The 18,672-nt window shown below is 43.5% G+C and overlaps 1 protein-coding gene across 4 annotated transcripts in view; it reads left to right on the top strand.

Moving 5' to 3' along the window:
• The window catches only part of RAB11FIP3 (RAB11 family interacting protein 3), a 184,976-nt gene that overhangs the window by 124,670 nt on the left and 41,634 nt on the right, over positions 1–18,672 (top strand). Inside the window, exon 1 of one of the 4 annotated variants that reach the window (XM_024111497.3) lies at positions 2,260–2,503. The exons of the other annotated variants lie outside the window; for them this stretch is intronic. Coding sequence (XP_023967265.2) covers positions 2,447–2,503 — 57 coding nt within the window. The 5' untranslated portion in view covers positions 2,260–2,446. Of the gene's footprint in view, positions 1–2,259; positions 2,504–18,672 lie in introns of those variants that run through there. 4 annotated transcript variants of the gene reach the window in all.

Raw genomic sequence — 18,672 nt, 5'->3', positions numbered from 1 at the left:
TTTTTTTCTGTTCTTGGGTAGAGCCTTGGTGAAGAGGTTCCTGGAAGAAGGTCCAGGAGGTGAATAAACATATGAAGAGAGTCTAGTAGAGAACTTCTCTAAGAAGGTGAATGCCATTGTGACAATTGGAGATGTTCTTTATAAATAATTGTAACCCCAAATGTGTGAAAGAACTGGGTAAGCTTCACTTTGGATGGAAGAAGGAATATTTAAACAAAATAAATGCTGCATCTCGGCAGGTGGCGACCCTTGTGGTCGCTTCTAAACCTAGGTTCTATGATTTAGTTTAAACACTTCCCTTTTGGTGCTTGCTTAGTAGAGTAGTGTTTGTTTATTCCTTCCTTCATTCCTTCGTTCGTTCGTTCTTGGAGGGCCAAAATCAAATCTGGGCATGAATGTTTTTGAATGTGGCTGCTTTGAAGACCTTGCACATTAGAGAGAAATTTTCAAAGGCACAAAGGGCAGCGTGGCACCAGTCTGCAGATTTTTGAAAAGGTGTCTTTGTAGTTCTCTCCACTGTGTTTCTGCTTGTGTGGGCGAGTTCTTTAGGAAGAATTATGGCTTGCAGGTTGTTCTCATCAAAGTCAACCAGGATTTTATTCGCCTCACCACTGGTTATACAAACAATCTGTTCTTCAATATTAAAGATATTAAAAATAGATGGATGTGTGCTACCAGAGGCTTGGTAGCTAAATAGGCTAAGAAGGCTAAATACTATTTCTGTCATTATTAGTACTGACCACTGTATGGAGGGGTGTGTAGTTTTCCCATCTCCCACCCTCAAGTTGCTCACAATTTAATGTAAAAAAACACTTACACATGTAGCTTTTAAAAATTACAATGTGTTCCTTTGAAATATACCTAACACCTTTACTCCCGAAGTCCTGATGACAAACAGCTGCAGAATACCATAGCCCTCAGCATGGAGGGGTGGGTATGGCAGTGGGCTCATTTGAAGTGGTTTATACCCTGTGTCAAGCCAGAAAGCCAAGAGAAATGTCAAGAGATGGTTTAAAAAGAGAAACTTCTAGTTTGGAAATTCTGCACCATCAAACCTTATATTTTCAGAGATATCCTGATCTGAGATTAAGGGTCCTTAATGTGTTTCAATAATGAGGGCTCTAGGAAACCTGGAGATACAGTACCTAAGCACTTCCCAGGTAGAATAATTGTTGGAGAGAGGTTCCTAATGAGCTTTGAGGCTTGTGCTGCCCTTCCTTGTTAGAAGGGCATAAAGGAAAAAATTCCTTCTATTTAAATTTTTGTTTTAACTTTTAAGAAACTATTAGGTATCACAGGTGATGCAAGAAACATCCCTTCTATCTGTCACTTTCCCTTGCAGCACGGGGCCTGGGTCACTTGCTGGTTTGAACTAGAGTAAATGGTGGAGTCTCTAACTTGAGGTCTTTAAATCATGATTTGAGGACTTCAATAACTCAGCCAGATGTTAGGGGTCTATTACATGGGTGAGGTTCTGGGTCCTGCAATGTGCAGGAGGTCAGATTAGATGATCACAATGTTCCCTGACCATCTGAGAAGATGATCTAGAGAAATGAGAAATAAATCATGTCATTAGGGCTGCATAAACCCATTTACTTTTGTTTCAGTCATAAAATTTTGGTTCTTTAACAACAGCTTATGGTAATAATCAACCAAAAAAAATTTACTTTGCCAAAAATGCATAAGGGTACAAACCTCATTCCTCTTACTATTTATAGGCCTAGGATAGCGAATTTCAGTGTCTGATTTTTTTTTTCCAGTTCTGTGTCCTTTTATAACAAGAGTCCTGTGGCAGCTTTAAGACTAACAGATGTATAGCCTTAAAGGTGCCACAGGACTCTCTGCTGCTTTTTACAGATCCAGACTAACACGGCTACCCCTCTGATACTTTGTTATAAAGTAATATTCCTAAAGTCTTGTGAGAGAGAAGTCATCTGGGAATGGATGTGCCCCAGATCAATTATAGAGTGCTTTAAAACAGTGAGTGAGGCAGATGTGCTCTTCCTTTCAATATAAAAACAAAATCTCGATATGGAATGTCATGTGCTGGGAAGAAAGAAATTGCATGCACCTTGAATCAAGTCTTTGTTTAGTGGCTTTTTTAAGGGGGAAGGAGGGGAATAATTTTTGAAAGTCACATGAATCAAACTATCTGTAAAATGGCAGGGAAAAATGCATTAGCTCACACATTTGTTATCAGAGAGGTTGGTAGGTCAAGAACAAAAGGAACTCTGTTTAGAGACCTGAGGTTAGTCTGTTAAAACCAGCACGAATACTTCCTGAACTTTGCTTCCCTCCTCCCTGTCAGAAATAGCTGGGAGTTACCAATGTGTAGCTGGAGGTGAATTTTCCTTTAGAGAGGCAGCGATATGTGCTCACCTGGGGGCCTGGCATTTAACTCAAAGGAGAAACTAACTGGACTGCAAAACTGGAAAGAGAGAAATCCATGTTAGTTCACGGAGATCAAAATTTCTGTCCAATCTGGAACGTCTCAGTGCTGCAGGTAAGAAGTTTAATGACATGGCAATGAAGAGAAGTTCAGTCTTTACCCTGCTGAGAGTTCTGATTGATTTTTTTTTCATCGAGTCCACTGAATATCTAATTTAGTTAGAAAGTATCTCTTCTCCCTGCCATCTGTGGTGCTCTGTGTGTCTGCAGATTTTTGAAAGGTGTCTGTAGTTGTCTCCATTGTGTTCCTGTTTATGGTGCGGGAGTTCTTTCAGGAAGAATTATGGCTCGCTGGTTGTTCTGCAGCACTGAAGACGGTTTCTGTGAGAAATTGGTAACTGCTTTTCGGAGAGTCCTTTGTTTAAATATTAACTGGATAAATATGGTACAAATTCTGCCTAACTTAAAACAGCCTGTATATGTCTGTAATGAAGTTAGGTTTAAAAAGCTAGAATCTATGAACTTTCAAAAAGCATTGTAACTTGTAACAGCTGTATCCTGCAAGGTGGATAATTGTCAAGATCCCAGGTGGAGTGTTAGAATCGCAGGTTCCTACAAAAAACTGGATGTTGCCCAAATACATAGGAACAATCAGGTATTGCCACACCTGAGAGCTCACAGTCCTACAGCTGGTGACCCGCTGTACGGAAATGCTAAGCGATTTAATAGTTCTCTGTCTCAAGGCATATATTTGCATGTTGGCACTGGAAGATCATACCACTTGCAAACTGTTTCAGGAGTTCTCTTTTTTAACAGGGTCATGGTTTTGGAAGTTGTTTAATTTTTAGCAGCACTGATTAGTGTTATGCTGTAGAGCACCATTCACCTGTTGTGGACAAGCAAGCTGTGCTGGTAGAAAACTCTTTCTTCTAGGCTCAAGCTGTTGTCACAGTGCTGTTGGCCTGCACCGTGCAGTGTGGCACTGGAGCCTGCATAGCTGGCTTTGGGTTCACCCAGCGTTGTCTGAAACACCCCTGAACTCTTGATTCCATTATTAAGGTATCATAGGTAGTGTTTGGGCAGAGGAACTGGATGTTTGTTTCCTCAGTACAAAGAGAATGTTTGTGTTGTCGCTTCTGCTTAACTCTGTCTTTTGGTTTGGTTTTGTTGTGGATTTTTTTGTACAGTTGGTGGGCCTTTACTCCAGAAAGAAGCGTGTTCTTGGTTTGTGCCACCTAACTAATGGGCTTTGTTGGTTCTTGTTGTTAGCCAGCCATCAGAATGGAGATCGTTCTGAAACTGGAAATACCCTTGGCAGGTATTTTGTGTGATTGTAGAACTAGCAAAGGGATGGCTGATCTCAAATGGCCTCCCACTGTTTTCACTGTGTAATCAATACAGGCATTAATCTAAAAATACACTGTTTACTAGGAAACAAAGATGTTCATAGTTCCTAGTTTCTGTGGTCAGGGACAATAGCATTTCAAGTCTGGATTTTAGAATGCATAAGACCAAAGGTCCGTCTAGGCCAGTATCCTGTATTCTGACAGTGGCCAATGCCAGGTGCTTCAAAGGGAATGAACAGAACAGGTAATCGTCAAGTGATCCATCTCCGGTTACTCAATACAGATATTTTTTGAGGGTGGGGCAAGAATGACTGCACAGTAATAAAATGGCACCTGCTGGGAATAAGTTTCCTCTGATTACTGCTGTTAATAACATTAGTGCTATTTTACACTACTTGTACCTCCTGCTATGGGAGGAACTTAAAATGCTTTACGGACATCAGTGAATTTACACTTTCAACAAAGACATTCTCTCCATTTTACAGATGGGGCAAGTAAAGTTCAGAGAGACCAAATGACTAACCCCTGGTCACACAGGAAGTAATGGCAGATATGAAAATAGCACCCAGGCTCATGGCTTAACCATAAGCTATCTTTCCTCCTGCATTAGATCAGTCTAGCAGATTTTGCTATAGACCATTTTACTTGGTTTTGGTTTTCTGAGGTGCACTGCTTCCTCCTTCACCCCACTCTTTGCCTTATCTTTTATCCATTGCAGAATGCGAATATGTAGTATGGCCTAAAAGAGGGGTTGGGAACCTTCGGCATGTGGTCCATCAGGGTAATCCACTAGTGGGCCGTGAGACATTTTGTTTACGTTGACTGTCCACAGGCACACCCCCTGCCTCCCCCGCAACTCCCAGTGGCCACAGTTCGCCATTTCCGACCAATGGGAGCTGTGGGAAGCGGCGGACAGCACGTCCCTGCGGCCCGCACTGCTTCCCGCAGCTCCCATTGGCCAGGAATGGCAAACCACAGCCACTGGGAGCTGTGGGGGGACATGCCTGCGGACGGTCAACGTAAACAAAATGTCTTGCAGCCTGCCAGCGAATTACCCTGATGGGCCATGTGCTGAAGGTTGCCAATCCCTGCCCTAGAATTTTTGCAGTAGGTAAAACTCATTTGCTCTGAATCTTGGGGTACACCCAGCTGAATTCCAGTTATGCTCTTCTCTTGACTGATGGACACAATTTTGGGAGCGCAGATCTGCACAGTAATCTATCTCTCCCCACCCCATCCTAAAAAAGAAACCAAAACAAGACTATAAGGTGGATAGAAAGCTGACTAGATCATAGGGCTCAACGGGTAGTGATCAATGGCCCCATGTCTAGTTGGCAGCCGGTATCAAGCGGAGTGCCCCAAGGTTGGTCCTGGGGCTGGTTTTGTTCAATACCTTCATTAATGATCTGGAGGGTGGCGTGGTCTGCCCCCTCAGCAAGTTTGCAGATGACACTAAACTGGGAGGAGTGGTAGATATGCTGGAGGGTAGGGATAGGATACAGAGGGACCTAGACAAATTAGAGGATTGGGCCAAAAGAAATCTGAGGTTCAACAAGGACAAGTGCAGAGTCCTGCATTTAGGACGGAAGAATCCCATGCACTGCTACAGACTAGGGACCGAATGGCTAGGCAGCAGTTCTGCAGAAAAGAACCTAGGGCAGGGGTTCTCAAACTGGAGATCGGGACCCCTGAGGGGGTCGTGAGGTTATTACATTGGGGGTCGCGAGCTCTCAGCCTCCACCCCAAACCGCGTTTTGCCTCCAGCATTTATAATGGTATTAAATATATAAAAAAGTGTTTTTAATTTTAATTTTAGAGGGGTCACACTCGGAGACTTTCTGTGTGAGAGAGGTCACCAGTACAAAAGTTTGAGAACCACTGACCTAGGGGTTACAGTGGACGAGAAGCTGGATATGAGTCGACAGTGTGCCCTTGTTGCCAAGAAGGCTAACGGCATTTTGGGCTGTGTAAGTAGGGGCATTGCCAGCAGATCGAGGAATGTGATCATTCCCTTCTTTTTGACATTGGTGAGGCCTCATCTGGAGTACTGTGTCCAGTTTTGGGCCCCACACTACAAGAAGGATGTGGAAAAATTGGAAAGAGTCCAGCGGAGGGCAACAAAAATGATTAGGGGGCTGGAGCACATGACTTATGAGGAGAGGCTGAGGACACTGGGATTGTTTAGTCTGCAGGAGAGAAGAATGAGGGGGGATTTGATAGCTGCTTTCAACTACCTGAACGGGGGTTCCAAAGAGGATGGATCTAGACTATCCTCAGTGGTAGCAGATGACAGAACAAGGAGTAATGGTCTCAAATTGCAGTGGGGGAGGTTTAGGTTGGATATTAGGAAAAACTTTTTCACTAGGAGGGTGGTGAAGCACTGGAATGAGTTACCTAGGGAGGTGGTAGAATCTCCTTCCTTAGGGGTTTTTAAGGTCAGGCTTGCCAAAGCCCTGGCTGGGATGATTTAGTTGGTGTTGGTCCTGCTTTGAGCAGGGGGTTGGACTAGATGACCTCCTGAGGTCCCTTCCAGTCTTGATATTCTATGATTCTAAGAGATCTGCAAGCTTCCAGAGGCTGTATGGCATTCCAAGGGGTAGACATAGCAGAGTTCTATTTTTTTAATTGGATTAAGGTCCCTTTCTATATCACTGGGCCACACCTGTGTGAATGTGTGGTCTTTCTGGCATGAGAAATGCACGTTACTCTTCTCCAGGATACAAATTAGTATGGGGCTTTGCAACAGCTTGAGTACGCTTGAGTACACTTGGGTACATTATCTAGAACTACAGAATAGAAGACATTTTATAAAATAAGGATTCTTTGTACTTACGGTAACTTCATGGCATTAAAGGTACTTTCCAAACGTTACCTAATCCTCCCATATGTCCATACCCTTTTGAATTAAAGGCTAAAGCCCAGTTTTTAAAAGTTATCCTCTGATTTTTGGATGCCTCAGTATTTTAGTGCCCAGGTTGAGATGACAAGGACCCAACTATTTTCAGAAGTAATGGGGACTTGCAGCTCCCCTTGACTTTAGAGTTGTAGGTGCTCAGCACCTCTGAAAACTAGGCCATAAATGTCACAAGTTGAGCATGCAAAACTCGAGGCTACTTTTGAAAACTTTTGTCCCTTTGTGTCACCTCTGGCAAGTCACAATGTGTCAGCAGAAATGGGATAAGAATTCTGGTGTTCTTGTGTCGGTGTTCAGTCCACCCAAGGATGCTGCCTCTATAAATAAAATATATGTTCTGAATACAGGTCAGTGGGAAACCTTTGTACTCTCCCTTCCAAATTCAAATATCAATCCAATTTTGGAATCTTTTTTTTCTTTCCACTGGATCAATTTGGGTCACCTCCCACCACTATTTACAGCAGCGATGGGCAAATTTTTTGGCTTGAGGGCCACATCAGGGTTCTGAAACCGTACGGAGGGCCAGGTAGGGAAGGCTGTGCCTCCCCAAACAGCCTATCCCCCGCCTCCTATCTGCCCCCTCCCACTTCCTGCCCCCTGACTGCCCCCCTCAGAATCTCTGACCCATCCAACCCCTCCTGCTCCCTGTCCCCTGACTGCCCCCTCCCAGGACCCCTGCCACTAACTGCCCTGTCCCCTGACTGCCCTGACTCCTGTCCACACCCCCGCCCCCTGACATGCCCCCAGGGACTCCCACGCCTATCCAAACTCCCCTGTTCCCCGTCCCCTGACCGCCCCCCCCAACCTCCACCCCATCCAACTGCCCCCTGTTCCCTGTCCCCTGACCGCTCCGCCCTATCCAACAGCCCCCTGCATCCTGTCCCCTGACTGCCCCCTGGTACTCCCTGCCCCTTATCCAACCCCCCTGCTCCCTGCCTCCTTACCATGCCGCTCAGAGCAGCAGGACTGGCAGCCACGCCACCGTGCTGCCCGGCAGGAGCTCGCAGCCCCACAGTCAAGAGCGCTGGCGGCATGGCTAGCTGAGGCTGCGGGGGAGGGGGACAGCAGGGGAGGGGCCGGGGGCTAGACTCCCCGGCTGGGAGCTCAAGGGCCAGGGAGGATGGTCCCGCAGGCCATAGTTTGCCCACCTCTGATTTACAGTAACTCATGGAGTTGGATTTTCAGGGGTCTCTTCCCTTGATGTGAATATGTAACTGCTAATATATTGCATCCCATTTTTTCAGAAGAACTGGTGCATTGCTACATCTCCACTATCTTTTTTTGGTCAAATAGATGGAATATTGATTATCAACTTGTTCTAAAAATGTCCCATTGTTTTATCCTATCTCCGTGGTTATATTACGCATTTGTATCACACGTTTCCTCCATTATGTCCTTCGTGTGGCAGGACCACTCAACAGCCTGATTCCCAGACCTTGAAAGCTTGCATAATGGCACTCCAGATAAGCAGAGAAATGTAGCCGTGCAGCCATTGCCGTATACTATATGTACAGAATTCTCTAACACGAGCAGCGCTCAACCTGCAGGGAGCAAAAGATTTTAAAGCCTTTGAATAGGAGATAATTTGACCATGAAATGTGTGAACATGGGGGGAAAAGAAGAGTAGCTCTCTGATACAGGCCATACAGGAATTTTAACAGCATTATATGTTGTATAGAATACCACTAGCATGCCACAGGTTTAAAAAAAAAAAAAAAGTGGCAGATAGTGGAATTAACTCCCAAAATTGTAAGGCCTTTCCTTGCCAGAGAGGACTGTCAAAAGTGCCTGGGGCAGAGCTGAGCACTCTCTTCTTGACCTTTTTATAAACACTGAAGGATTTAGCAAGTAAAAGCCAAAGCTGAGACTCCTCCCATGAAAGGAGAAGATATACCCTCCCAGGTAGGGACTGTATGTATAATGTATGGGAGGCGTAATCAGTTAATGTGTGTGACGTGCTTTGAGATCCACAGATGAAAAGTGTGAGGCATTGCTACATATTAGGACAGTGTTTGATAGTTTTACACAATAGATGAATTCCTTGGGAATGCAACACTGCAGAATTGCCCTAGCGTAGGAATGGTCAAAGGTTCAGACTTTGTGCCCATTCAGTGTCTGGCCTGGATTCAACGAGTGCTACAGAGTTCAGCTCCCAAGAGCTCCTCCTCTCCTGAAGTGTGGCATAGGAGGCGCACATCTGAGGAACAGCTGTGTGTTCCTGGCCTTCTCCACTTTACCTCCTAAAGCAGGAGCACAGCAAAAGTGGAGGCTACTGCCAGAGTCTTAACAGTTGCTCAGATGCTTCTGTCAATGGGAGCTGCTGTTTTGCAGCCTGGGACAGGGGAATACCTCCTTTTGGTCCCTGTGGAACTCCCATGCACTCTACTGATGCTTTGTATGAGGACTGAGTTTGTCCCAAAATATGGGGTTGTAGCAGGAAGGGAAGGCTAATATTCAGAGAGAACTCTTCCTATTAATGCTGTTCTGTAGCAACTGGTAGGCCTGGACTCAGATAGTGGAAACAGAACAATACATTTGATGATTTGTATGACTACTCTCCCTAATAGCCTGTGTTGGTGGGTGCATTATTCCATCTGATTTGCAGCACCAAGAGTTTAACTATCCCATACTTGAAGGCATGGAAGTATATATTACTACCACCAAGAATGCCTTTCTCATGGCCTGAAGAAAGCTTGTTCGATTGTGTAAGGCTTCATTTCAAAGGGGATGCTAATTATTCATTGCGCATAAATAAGATTTTGCTGCTTTTTTTTTTTTTTTTAAGCCTTCTTATATTTTTTTTAACCCTTCTTGTATTGCTTTTTAGCCCTGAGGCTTACTTAGGACATGTTTAAGAAAGGAAATGGGAATTTCAGTTAAGCTTTATCTTACTTGATAAAAACTTAAAATACATTAATAAAAAGTTGAGTATTTACTTAAATGGAGGTAAACATATTCACAATAATCCATTTGAATTCTATACATGGAATAAGATTACAGCAATCTCGTCTACTTGTCCCTATGATTCCTTATCAAGCATTTAGAGCAGATCTCACGTGCCATGTTGTATCGGGGGTTCTTTGAAAATGTGCTTACATCTTGCCTGTTAATATAAAAGCAAACTTTGTTAGAGGGAGCCTGCAAATGGTTTTACATGGTTGCCCTAGACAGCTGTTTAAATGGAGCTGTAAAAGGACCTTTCGGCTAAATTGAAATGCAAGGTTTTGCCAGGATATATTTTAACTTTGTAACACTTTTAATCTTTGTTTTTGGAAAGGGAGAACTAGGTAAAACATCTAAGCCTGTCTTCTCTGCATTTTGTCTTGGGGTTTAATATTTAATCTGTGCAGTGAAATGTAAAACACAGTCCTGCACACTGCTGCTCTGAAGGAACACTTGGGTTATCAAGCGTGTGTGTGTGTGTGTGTGTGTGTGTGTGTGTGTGTGTGTGTGTGTGTGTGTGTGTGTGTGTCCTTTGGGATCACATACAAATTAGATTAAAGGAAAACATAATATATGCCCACCAAAGCAAGGTTTCACATAATTAGGTAGAGATTACATATCAGACAATGCTAGAGAGAAGGTTTGTTTCAAATATACAGATAAGCCAGTGGCAGGAATCTTTTGAGACTATACATCAGTGATCCCCAAACTTTTTACCTCGTGCTCCCCCCTTATCCCTGTCCCCACCCAGCCAGGACTGGGGCCATGGCTTCGGGAGGGGGCACACAGACAGTGGCAAGAGGGTCGAGACTGGGGGTGGGAGTGGAACCTAAGCCGGGGCCAGCAGCCGCGGCAGAGAGTGGATCCCTGGTTGCAGGGCCAGGAGCCAGGAACCTGGACGTGGGGCTGGCAGCCAGGAGCGGATGGATCCCTGTACACAGTGCTGAGAGCGGAGCGGATCCTCAGGTGTGAGGCCGGCAGCCAGGGCCAAGAGCGGAGCCGAGTGGCGCTCCCTTCCTGCCCCTGGGGGACTGGTCCAGGCCCCACACTGCCCCCCTCCCAGAACATTCCTCTGCGCCCCCCTCTAGGGGGCACACCCCACAGATTGGGGACCTCTGCTATAAATAATAAAAGTAGACTATATGCATAGTGCTATATAGAACAGGAATCTAAGCATTAGTCAGAATCGCTGTTAGAAAAAACTGATCAGATAGCCTTCTGTTTCTAATGCCGAGAAGTGTGTTCAAAGCTTAACCAGAAAATAAAAAAATCTTTCATTATATAGTAACTTCCAAAGCATACCAGAGCCTGTCACATGATATACAAAAAGTAGGAATGTTCAGGTCTCCCTTCTCTCCATTAATGAGAGATTTAACACATAATTTCAATAACAAGAAGTTTTTTACCTTGTAAATAAAGCAAATAACAGCATGGGAGATTCTTTATGGGTAGAATTTCTTTTTATATATCTGTTTTGTATAACATGGATATTAAAAAGTGAACATTTACAAACCTATTACGGTTAAAATATTTCTTATAATTACAGGGGAACTGATAAGTGTCTCAGATGTCAACAGTTAGCTTTTAGCACAAAGTAGTAAACGTTGACTTTTCAATAGCAGCCAGTGTATTCAAATTGGATGTGAAGTGATGAGTGAGGTGGGGAGTGTGTGTGGTTTTTTCCTAACTTTTATTTAAAATATTACAAGAATATGCATAGACTTTTTTCCCTTTATTTCAATAACATTTCTTCTTAGCAAAGATGTCTCTATACCTATATAATAACAAATGGCTACAAAATCATTCAGTAGGAGTAAGTCTGTTATTTATTTTTAAGTGATTGAGTGATGGTTCCCGTTTCTTTTCTGAAGAGATCAGAGTTCTATGTGCTTTTGCTTGCCCTGTTATCATGGACATGGGGCGTTGTATTGCGTTAGAGACATTGTCATCTGTCTGTAGTTAAAGTTGCAATTACATTTCCATTATAAAGTCCTGTTTTAGTCTCCATACCACTTTTGTCTGGAAAATTGGTTTGGCCTGAAAATTGTATGCTTTGAAAGCAAAAGAGAATGTCTTCTGCAAAATGTGAAGAAAATTTTATCAGACTGTTTGAGTTACAGGTCATTTAAAAAAAAATGCTTCAAAATTTTGACTTTTGTCTACCACTTTGACTACTTCTATCTCAAAACAGCTGATTGCTCTTTCAAACTTTCCAGGTAGTTACATTTCCTTGAACTGTTGTAATTAAAAGTTTCTCTATACTGGATCAGAATGTTTATCCTGTGGGTGGAGTAAGATTGCCATGTTCTTAACTGTTTGTTTCCTTGGTTTTATGTGCTTGGGTTTTGTAGATGATGTGATAGACTAGTGACCGTAACTGCATTGATTTTTTTTATGAAGTATTTGTTTTTAAGGATTTTGGTTTTTTAATTTTTTTTACGTTTGTAATGCTGTTTTCAAGTATAGTACTTGTGTGCTTTAAAATTCTTTCAAGAAAGACAACTTCCCAATAACCCCCCAATCTTTTAAAAGAGATGGAGAGTTTGTTTTGGACATCATAACCCAAAGCTGTAAATAGTATTATTGAAAGACTTTCTTTTAACCCAGTAGGAGAAAACAGCTAAAAATATTCCACTGAAATTTGTAATTGGATCTATAGACAGACATTGGCAGCTGTAGACATAGTGTTGACATGCCCTCATAGTGCCTGTTGGAACTTTCTCTTGTATCAGGTTTCTTATTTCCTGTGTAGCAGAGCAGTTCCAATCTGGAACAGAAGTTTGTTGGCCTCACAAACCAAGAGGCTGGCTTGTTCTAAATACTGTCACCACAAAAGAGCACTGAGGAAGTCTGTAATATTCTGTCCAACAGTGAAATGTGACCAGCTCCTGACCAACACAGCTACCACAAAAACCTCCTTTTTTTTTTTTTTTACTGGAAGTCTAGTCTGTGCTAGCAGTTGGCTTAATTTGTATTAGCACTAAAAATGCGTCCAGTTCTCCTACCATTCCTCCTTCTACTATTTCAATAGTAGAAGCAGACGTAGTTGCTTTCCTGTTAGTATTGTGGTAGAGGAGTGCAAATAATTCTCCAACGTCCTCTGCTAACGTATCTCTCAGCAAACATCAGAGGCCATGCTGTAGTGAGCACTGAGCTTCTACTTGTCCTAGGGCTGACCTCCAATCTCCTCTGTCCTCATTCTACCTATACTGCGGGGGCCTCATTAAGATTCTATCCATCACTTATAGGAAGTAATGTCCCAATCCAGCAAAGTACTAAAGCACATACTTTACGCCTATGAATATGTTTTAAAGTGTTTAATTTTAAGGTTAGTGAAAGCCTCTTTCCCTTGTTAACTAGCTAGTTGGCTAAGGTCTCACCACCACTTGAGCAGAATTAAACTGGCCTCATCAACTTGGTGACTTAGGCTCTGGTCCTTTAAGGATTTACATACGTGCTTAACTTTGACATTAGGAGTGTGTTTTGGAGAGAATTATTGGGGAGTCAGTGAGTCTACTCACAAGCATAAAGCTGAGCACATCTTTGCTAGGTGAGGGCCTTAATTGCCTCTTTCCAAGTGCATCTCCATTCTGTAGCTCAGTGTTTAAGCGTTTTCTGTTTTCTGGTGGCTGCAACCTCAGTGGACCTAGCGTACAAACAGAAAGGGTATGGCTCAAATGGCGATGGGGCTAAGTGACCTGCTGATTAATGGACAAAACAATGTTTTGTTTGAATTGGTTGTGATCCCATAGAGCCAATGTGGAAAATAAGTGAATGGACTGAACTGATGACCTTCTACCTGCTTTCACAAGGTAAAAGTCCTTCCCTTATACTCGAGACAATGGCTTCTGCATTTTTACATACCCTTTCTCCGTCTCCCGCTGCTGGAATAGAGCTTTCTGTTCTTAGAGTATTGTACACTAAGTAGGTGCTTTCGTATACATTCCTTGCAGTCTAACTTAGTCTTATGTGTTATTAGAAGCGCCCAACAGTGTGAGAAACTGCAAGTGAATTCATTAGTTATTCACCTTACAACAAAGGCTGCAGAGTTTTCAAAGATAGAAGCTGGACTGGAAAATGTTAGTCAGCAAATGACTTTGTGTGTGTGTGTGTGTGTGTGTGTGTGTGTGTGTGTGTGTGTGTGTGTGTGTGTCTTAGTCACGTGTGATAAATTACCCAGGAGTTGATGCTGACTATATTTTGCACAACAGAAAGAAATTGGAGGCCTCTGGAGGAATATATGCACACAGCAGTTAGAAAACACAAATTATATCACACCTCACACACGTTCATTTGCTAGAAAGCTCTTGTGCTATAGGGTGGGATGGAAAGGAAGCCTTGTGCTCTCCTTAACAAAGTTTCCACAGAGGTCCCCAGACATGAGTTTTCAAAATGAAGTAAGAGCTTGGGTTTAATTCTGATCTCATTTGCACCAGTGTGAATTGGGATCAATCAAGTTTTACTGGTTTAAATCTGAATGAAGTGAAATCAGAGTCAGGCCTACCCTCTTCTGGGAATTTTCTCAATGTATACAGAACGCAGGTGGTTTTTATAAATGACGTGGTGATAAAAATGTGTCCTCTCTATGCTAATGTACTCACCTTTTGCTACCACTGAGGCTGCTGCACTGATGGTGGTAGAGCCATGGGAGATCCTGAAAAATGCTAATGTAGTCAAGGTTTATGGTGCTTGAAGTGTTATGGACTCCTTTTCTTCTCCCCTATGACTCCATGAGATGAACAGCTCTTAGGTGATTCTTCAAAGACCATAAGTGACCATGCATGGTACTTCTTCCGGCAGTCTACTGTACTGGATGGTGTACCTCATCCGGTGTACTACATGCCCCAATAACTACTATGTGGGCAAAACTAGACAATCACTGCTCTCAAGTGAACTCACACAGAAAAGCAATAAAAGACAAAAACACCATGTCACCTGTGTGTGAACATTTTTCATAGAGCGGTCGCTCCATATCTGATGTCTCAGTCCTCACCTTCAGGACACCTGCACAACACTTTCAAAAGACGAGCCTGGGAGCTTAAATTCATAACTTTGCTACAGGCTAACAACCATGGACTGAACAGAGACACTCGATTTATGGCTTATTACAACAAATCTATAACCCAGTAACATCCCCCCAGCATTTTTTCTCCTTTTCCCCCTTATGATTGGATAGGTATTAACTGGCCACTTCACCTTGAGTGGTCCCTTGAAGTATGCGTTAACTACTTAGTGAAACAATTTGTTCCACCTTGTATTTAGTTGTGACACTCAGAGTGCATTTCCCAGCCCTGATGAAGAGCTCTGTGTAGCCCAAATGGTCTCTCTCACTAACAGAAGTTAGTGAGAGAAAAGATATTACCTCCCCCACTGTGTCTCTCTAGCATCGTGGGACCAACACGGCTACAACACTGCATGAGAAACTTAGGGCAGCTTCTCTTCTAAAGCAGATGGAAAAGCACTAAAAGCTCCTCTGCACAGTCTTTAGCCAATGACAAGGAGTTGGCTTTTGCATTGCTATTATTGCATTGGTCCACTCAAGGTATTACTTGCTTTCTATACCTCTAATCCTTGCAGAAGCAAAATGGCATCAGTTACAGAGCTGCTTTGATCCAGTTGGGTAAACTTCACGTAACGTAGACATTCTTGAGGTCTGTGTGAGAAATGGTCTGTGGTGGCTGGAACGTTGATCATGGCAAATGCTGCCAGCAAAAGGCCTTTGAAAGGGATTCCAGCAGAACTGTGGTTCCTGTATGTAGACTCACGGGCCTCTGATGCTCTCCCTCAGTCACTCACCATGGCGGGCTCCCTGCTGCTGCACTTGAGTCTTCACGGTTCTAACTCCTGTGGTGATGTCTGCCTGCTGGCCCTTTGCTGCAGAAAACCTCCCTCTGCTTCTTCCAGGCAGGGTGGAAATGAGAGAGGAAACCCCCAAATGTTACCGGTTTTCAGCAGGGTGCCCAGATGTAGGAGCCCTGGACTCAGCTTTACAAAAAAGAAGAGAAATGAGAGAGAGAATTACAATAAAATAAAAGAAGAACAGGAGGACTTGTGGCACCTTAGAGACTAACAAATTTATTAGAGCATAAGCTTTCGTGAACTATAGCCCACTTCTTCGGATGCATATAGAATGGAACATATATTGAGGAGATATATATACACACATACAGAGAGCATAAACAGGTGGGAGTTGTCTTACCACCTCTGAGAGGCCAATTAATTAAGAGAAAAAAACTTTTGAAGTGATAATCAAGCTAGCCCAGCACAGACAGACAGTTAGATAACAAGTGTGAGAATACTTACAAGGGGAGATAGATTTCAATGTTTGTAATGGCCCAACCATTCCCAGTCCTTATTCAAACCGGGAATGGTTGGGCCATTACAAACATTGAAATCTATCTCCCCTTGTAAGTATTCTCACACTTGTTATCTATCTCCCCTTGTAAGTATTCTCACACTTGTTATCTAACTGTCTGTCTGTGCTGGGCTAGCTTGATTATCACTTCAAAAGTTTTTTTCTCTTAATTAATTGGCCTCTCAGAGGTGGTAAGACAACTCCCACCTGTTTATGCTCTCTGTATGTGTGTATATATATCTCCTCAATATATGTTCCATTCTATATGCATCCGAAGAAGTGGGCTATAGTCCACGAAAGCTTATGCTCTAATAAATTTGTTAGTCTCTAAGGTGCCACAAGTCCTCCTGTTCTTCTTTTTGCGGATACAGACTAACACGGCTGCTACTCTGAAATAAAATAAAAAAAACCTGGCATAAGCCTTTCCTCCTTGTGGCTTCTTATCAAGCTATGCATTCGCTAGGCCCACCACCTGTTGCATTCTCACCAAAGCTTATCTCCCATAGAGGTCAAGTCTGACTGCTCCTCTTGAAGCACAGGATGAGGTTGTTTCTCATAGGTGGAAAGATGTCGCTACTCCTTCTCTTGGTCTGCTGCTCCCATGGGACACTTTAACATAGAAAGACAGGTCACTTAAATGTTGTTGTGGTATCAACATTGTGGTTGTGTCTGTGACTCAGAAATGAAAATGGCTAGTTTCACTATCCCAAGGTGAACGAAGTGTAAAAAGGAAACAACATACATGCAAAAAGAAGAACAGGAGGACTTGTGGCACCTTAGAGACTAACAAATTTATTAGAGCATAAGCTTTCGTGGACTACAGCCCACTTCTTCGGATGCATATAGAATGGAACATATATTGAGGATACATACATGCAGTAAAGTAAAGTATATTCCTGCCGTTTGGTCACTAGTAGTAATATTTATTTTAGTAGCATTTCAGTAGCTCACAGAGGCCCCATCTAAGATCAGGGACCTCTTGGCCTAGGCCAGGGATGGGCAAACTGCAGGCCATATGTGGCCTGTCAGACCTTTTAATCTGGCCCTCGAGCTCCCGCCAGGGAGCAGGGTCAGGGGCTTGGCCCGTTCCATGTGTGCCGTGGCTCCACGTAGCTCCCAGGAGGCAGCCGGCATTTTCCCCCTTCCGGCTCCTATGCGTAGGGGTAATCGTGGGCTCCACATGCTGCCCCCCCAAGCCCCACCCACTCAGCTCCCATTGGCCGGGAACCGCAGGCAACGGGAGCTGAGAGGGCAACACCTTTGGACAGGGCAGCTTGGAGAGCTGCTGCTTCCAGGAGCTGCTTGAGGTAAGCACTGCCCAGAGTATGCACCCCTAAACCCCCCCCCCCGGGGCCCTGCCTCAGCCCTGATCCCCCTTCCACCTTCAGAACCCCTCGATCCCAGCCCAAAGCACCCTCCTGCACCCAAACCCCGCACCCCCAGTCGGAGCCCTCATCTCCCCCCACAGCCCCCTCCCGCATCCTGAACTCCTCATTTCTGGCCCCACCCCACAGCCCACACCCCCAGCCAGAGCCCACACTCCCTCCCGCATCCCTACCCCCAATTTTGTGAGCGTTCATGGCTTGCCATACAATTTCCATACCCAGATGTGGCCCTCGGGCCAAAAAGTGTGCCCACCCCTGGGCTAGGTGGGCACACTTAAGTATTGAGGGTACTGTGGGTAGATTTAAGTATTGAGAGACAGTCCCTGCCCCAGGGTAATTACAATCTAAACAGACAAAACAGCCAAAGGGCGGGAGGGGAATTGATTTGCCTAAGGATCACGCACCAGGCGAGTTGGTAAGCCAAATATATCTAGGTTTTCTGACTCCAATTGTGGGGCCCTGACAACCCGATCATGCCACCATCTTACAGAACATTAGAGACATTATTAGTAAAGCAGTTAAAAAATATTTTTACAACATTTTTTTGTTGAAAAGTGTCTCTGTTCAAGTCTCTTTAAGATTATATATTGAAGGTTCAACCCTGGCAAATTGAATGTCGTCTTAAAAGTTTTTAAACAAATTTATTTTTATATTTTTGATGGGTGGAGGATTTCTTGTAACAGCAGAAAACAGTACTTTGCAGTAATAAAGCCCGCATAATTACAGTCTTTGTGGTGATCATCCTAGAACCCCAACTAGCTAAACTGCCAAACTTTTTAAAATGAATTGGATAAAAGGCATACGATGATCCAAACCATCGTTGGTCAGATTGCAAACCTCCTTCTAAGGCAGTATGCTGATATTGATCCCTGTGTTCTTCTAACACAACCTCTACCCCTCTCTTACGTATTACACTTTTATTTATTTAGGTTGCAGAAGTGCCCAAAATGTACTTGATATTTTCTAAACACTGACGTGCTCTCTAAAATGATGAGTCTAGGGACACCTTAAAGACTAACAGATTTATTTGGGCATAAGCTTTCGTGGGTAAAAAACCCACTTCTGTATCAAAACATGTGCAATCTAAAAGCAGTAATTTATTGAAGGAAACTATGTAGTACCTGAAAGCCCAAAATTCTGGGGTTAGTAAAATCATTTGGTCTCTTCTGATATGTCTGTCAATTTACAAGTGGTTGGTGTGTGTTGGGCATGCATAACTGCACATCTGGTCATGATTTACAGTTCATGGAACTTTTTTTATCCTTAAATTATTGCCTGCATTTTTATGTTTAATTAGTGTGTGCACGTTTGATGTTCCTGTTGTAGAGCAAAATCAGGTAA

Source organism: Chrysemys picta, chromosome 10 (genome assembly GCF_011386835.1).
Source record: "Chrysemys picta bellii isolate R12L10 chromosome 10, ASM1138683v2, whole genome shotgun sequence".
Classification (NCBI taxonomy): domain Eukaryota; kingdom Metazoa; phylum Chordata; order Testudines; family Emydidae; genus Chrysemys; species Chrysemys picta.
Note: the sequence above shows the minus strand (reverse complement) of the source record. Positions and strands in the feature narration are given on the sequence as shown.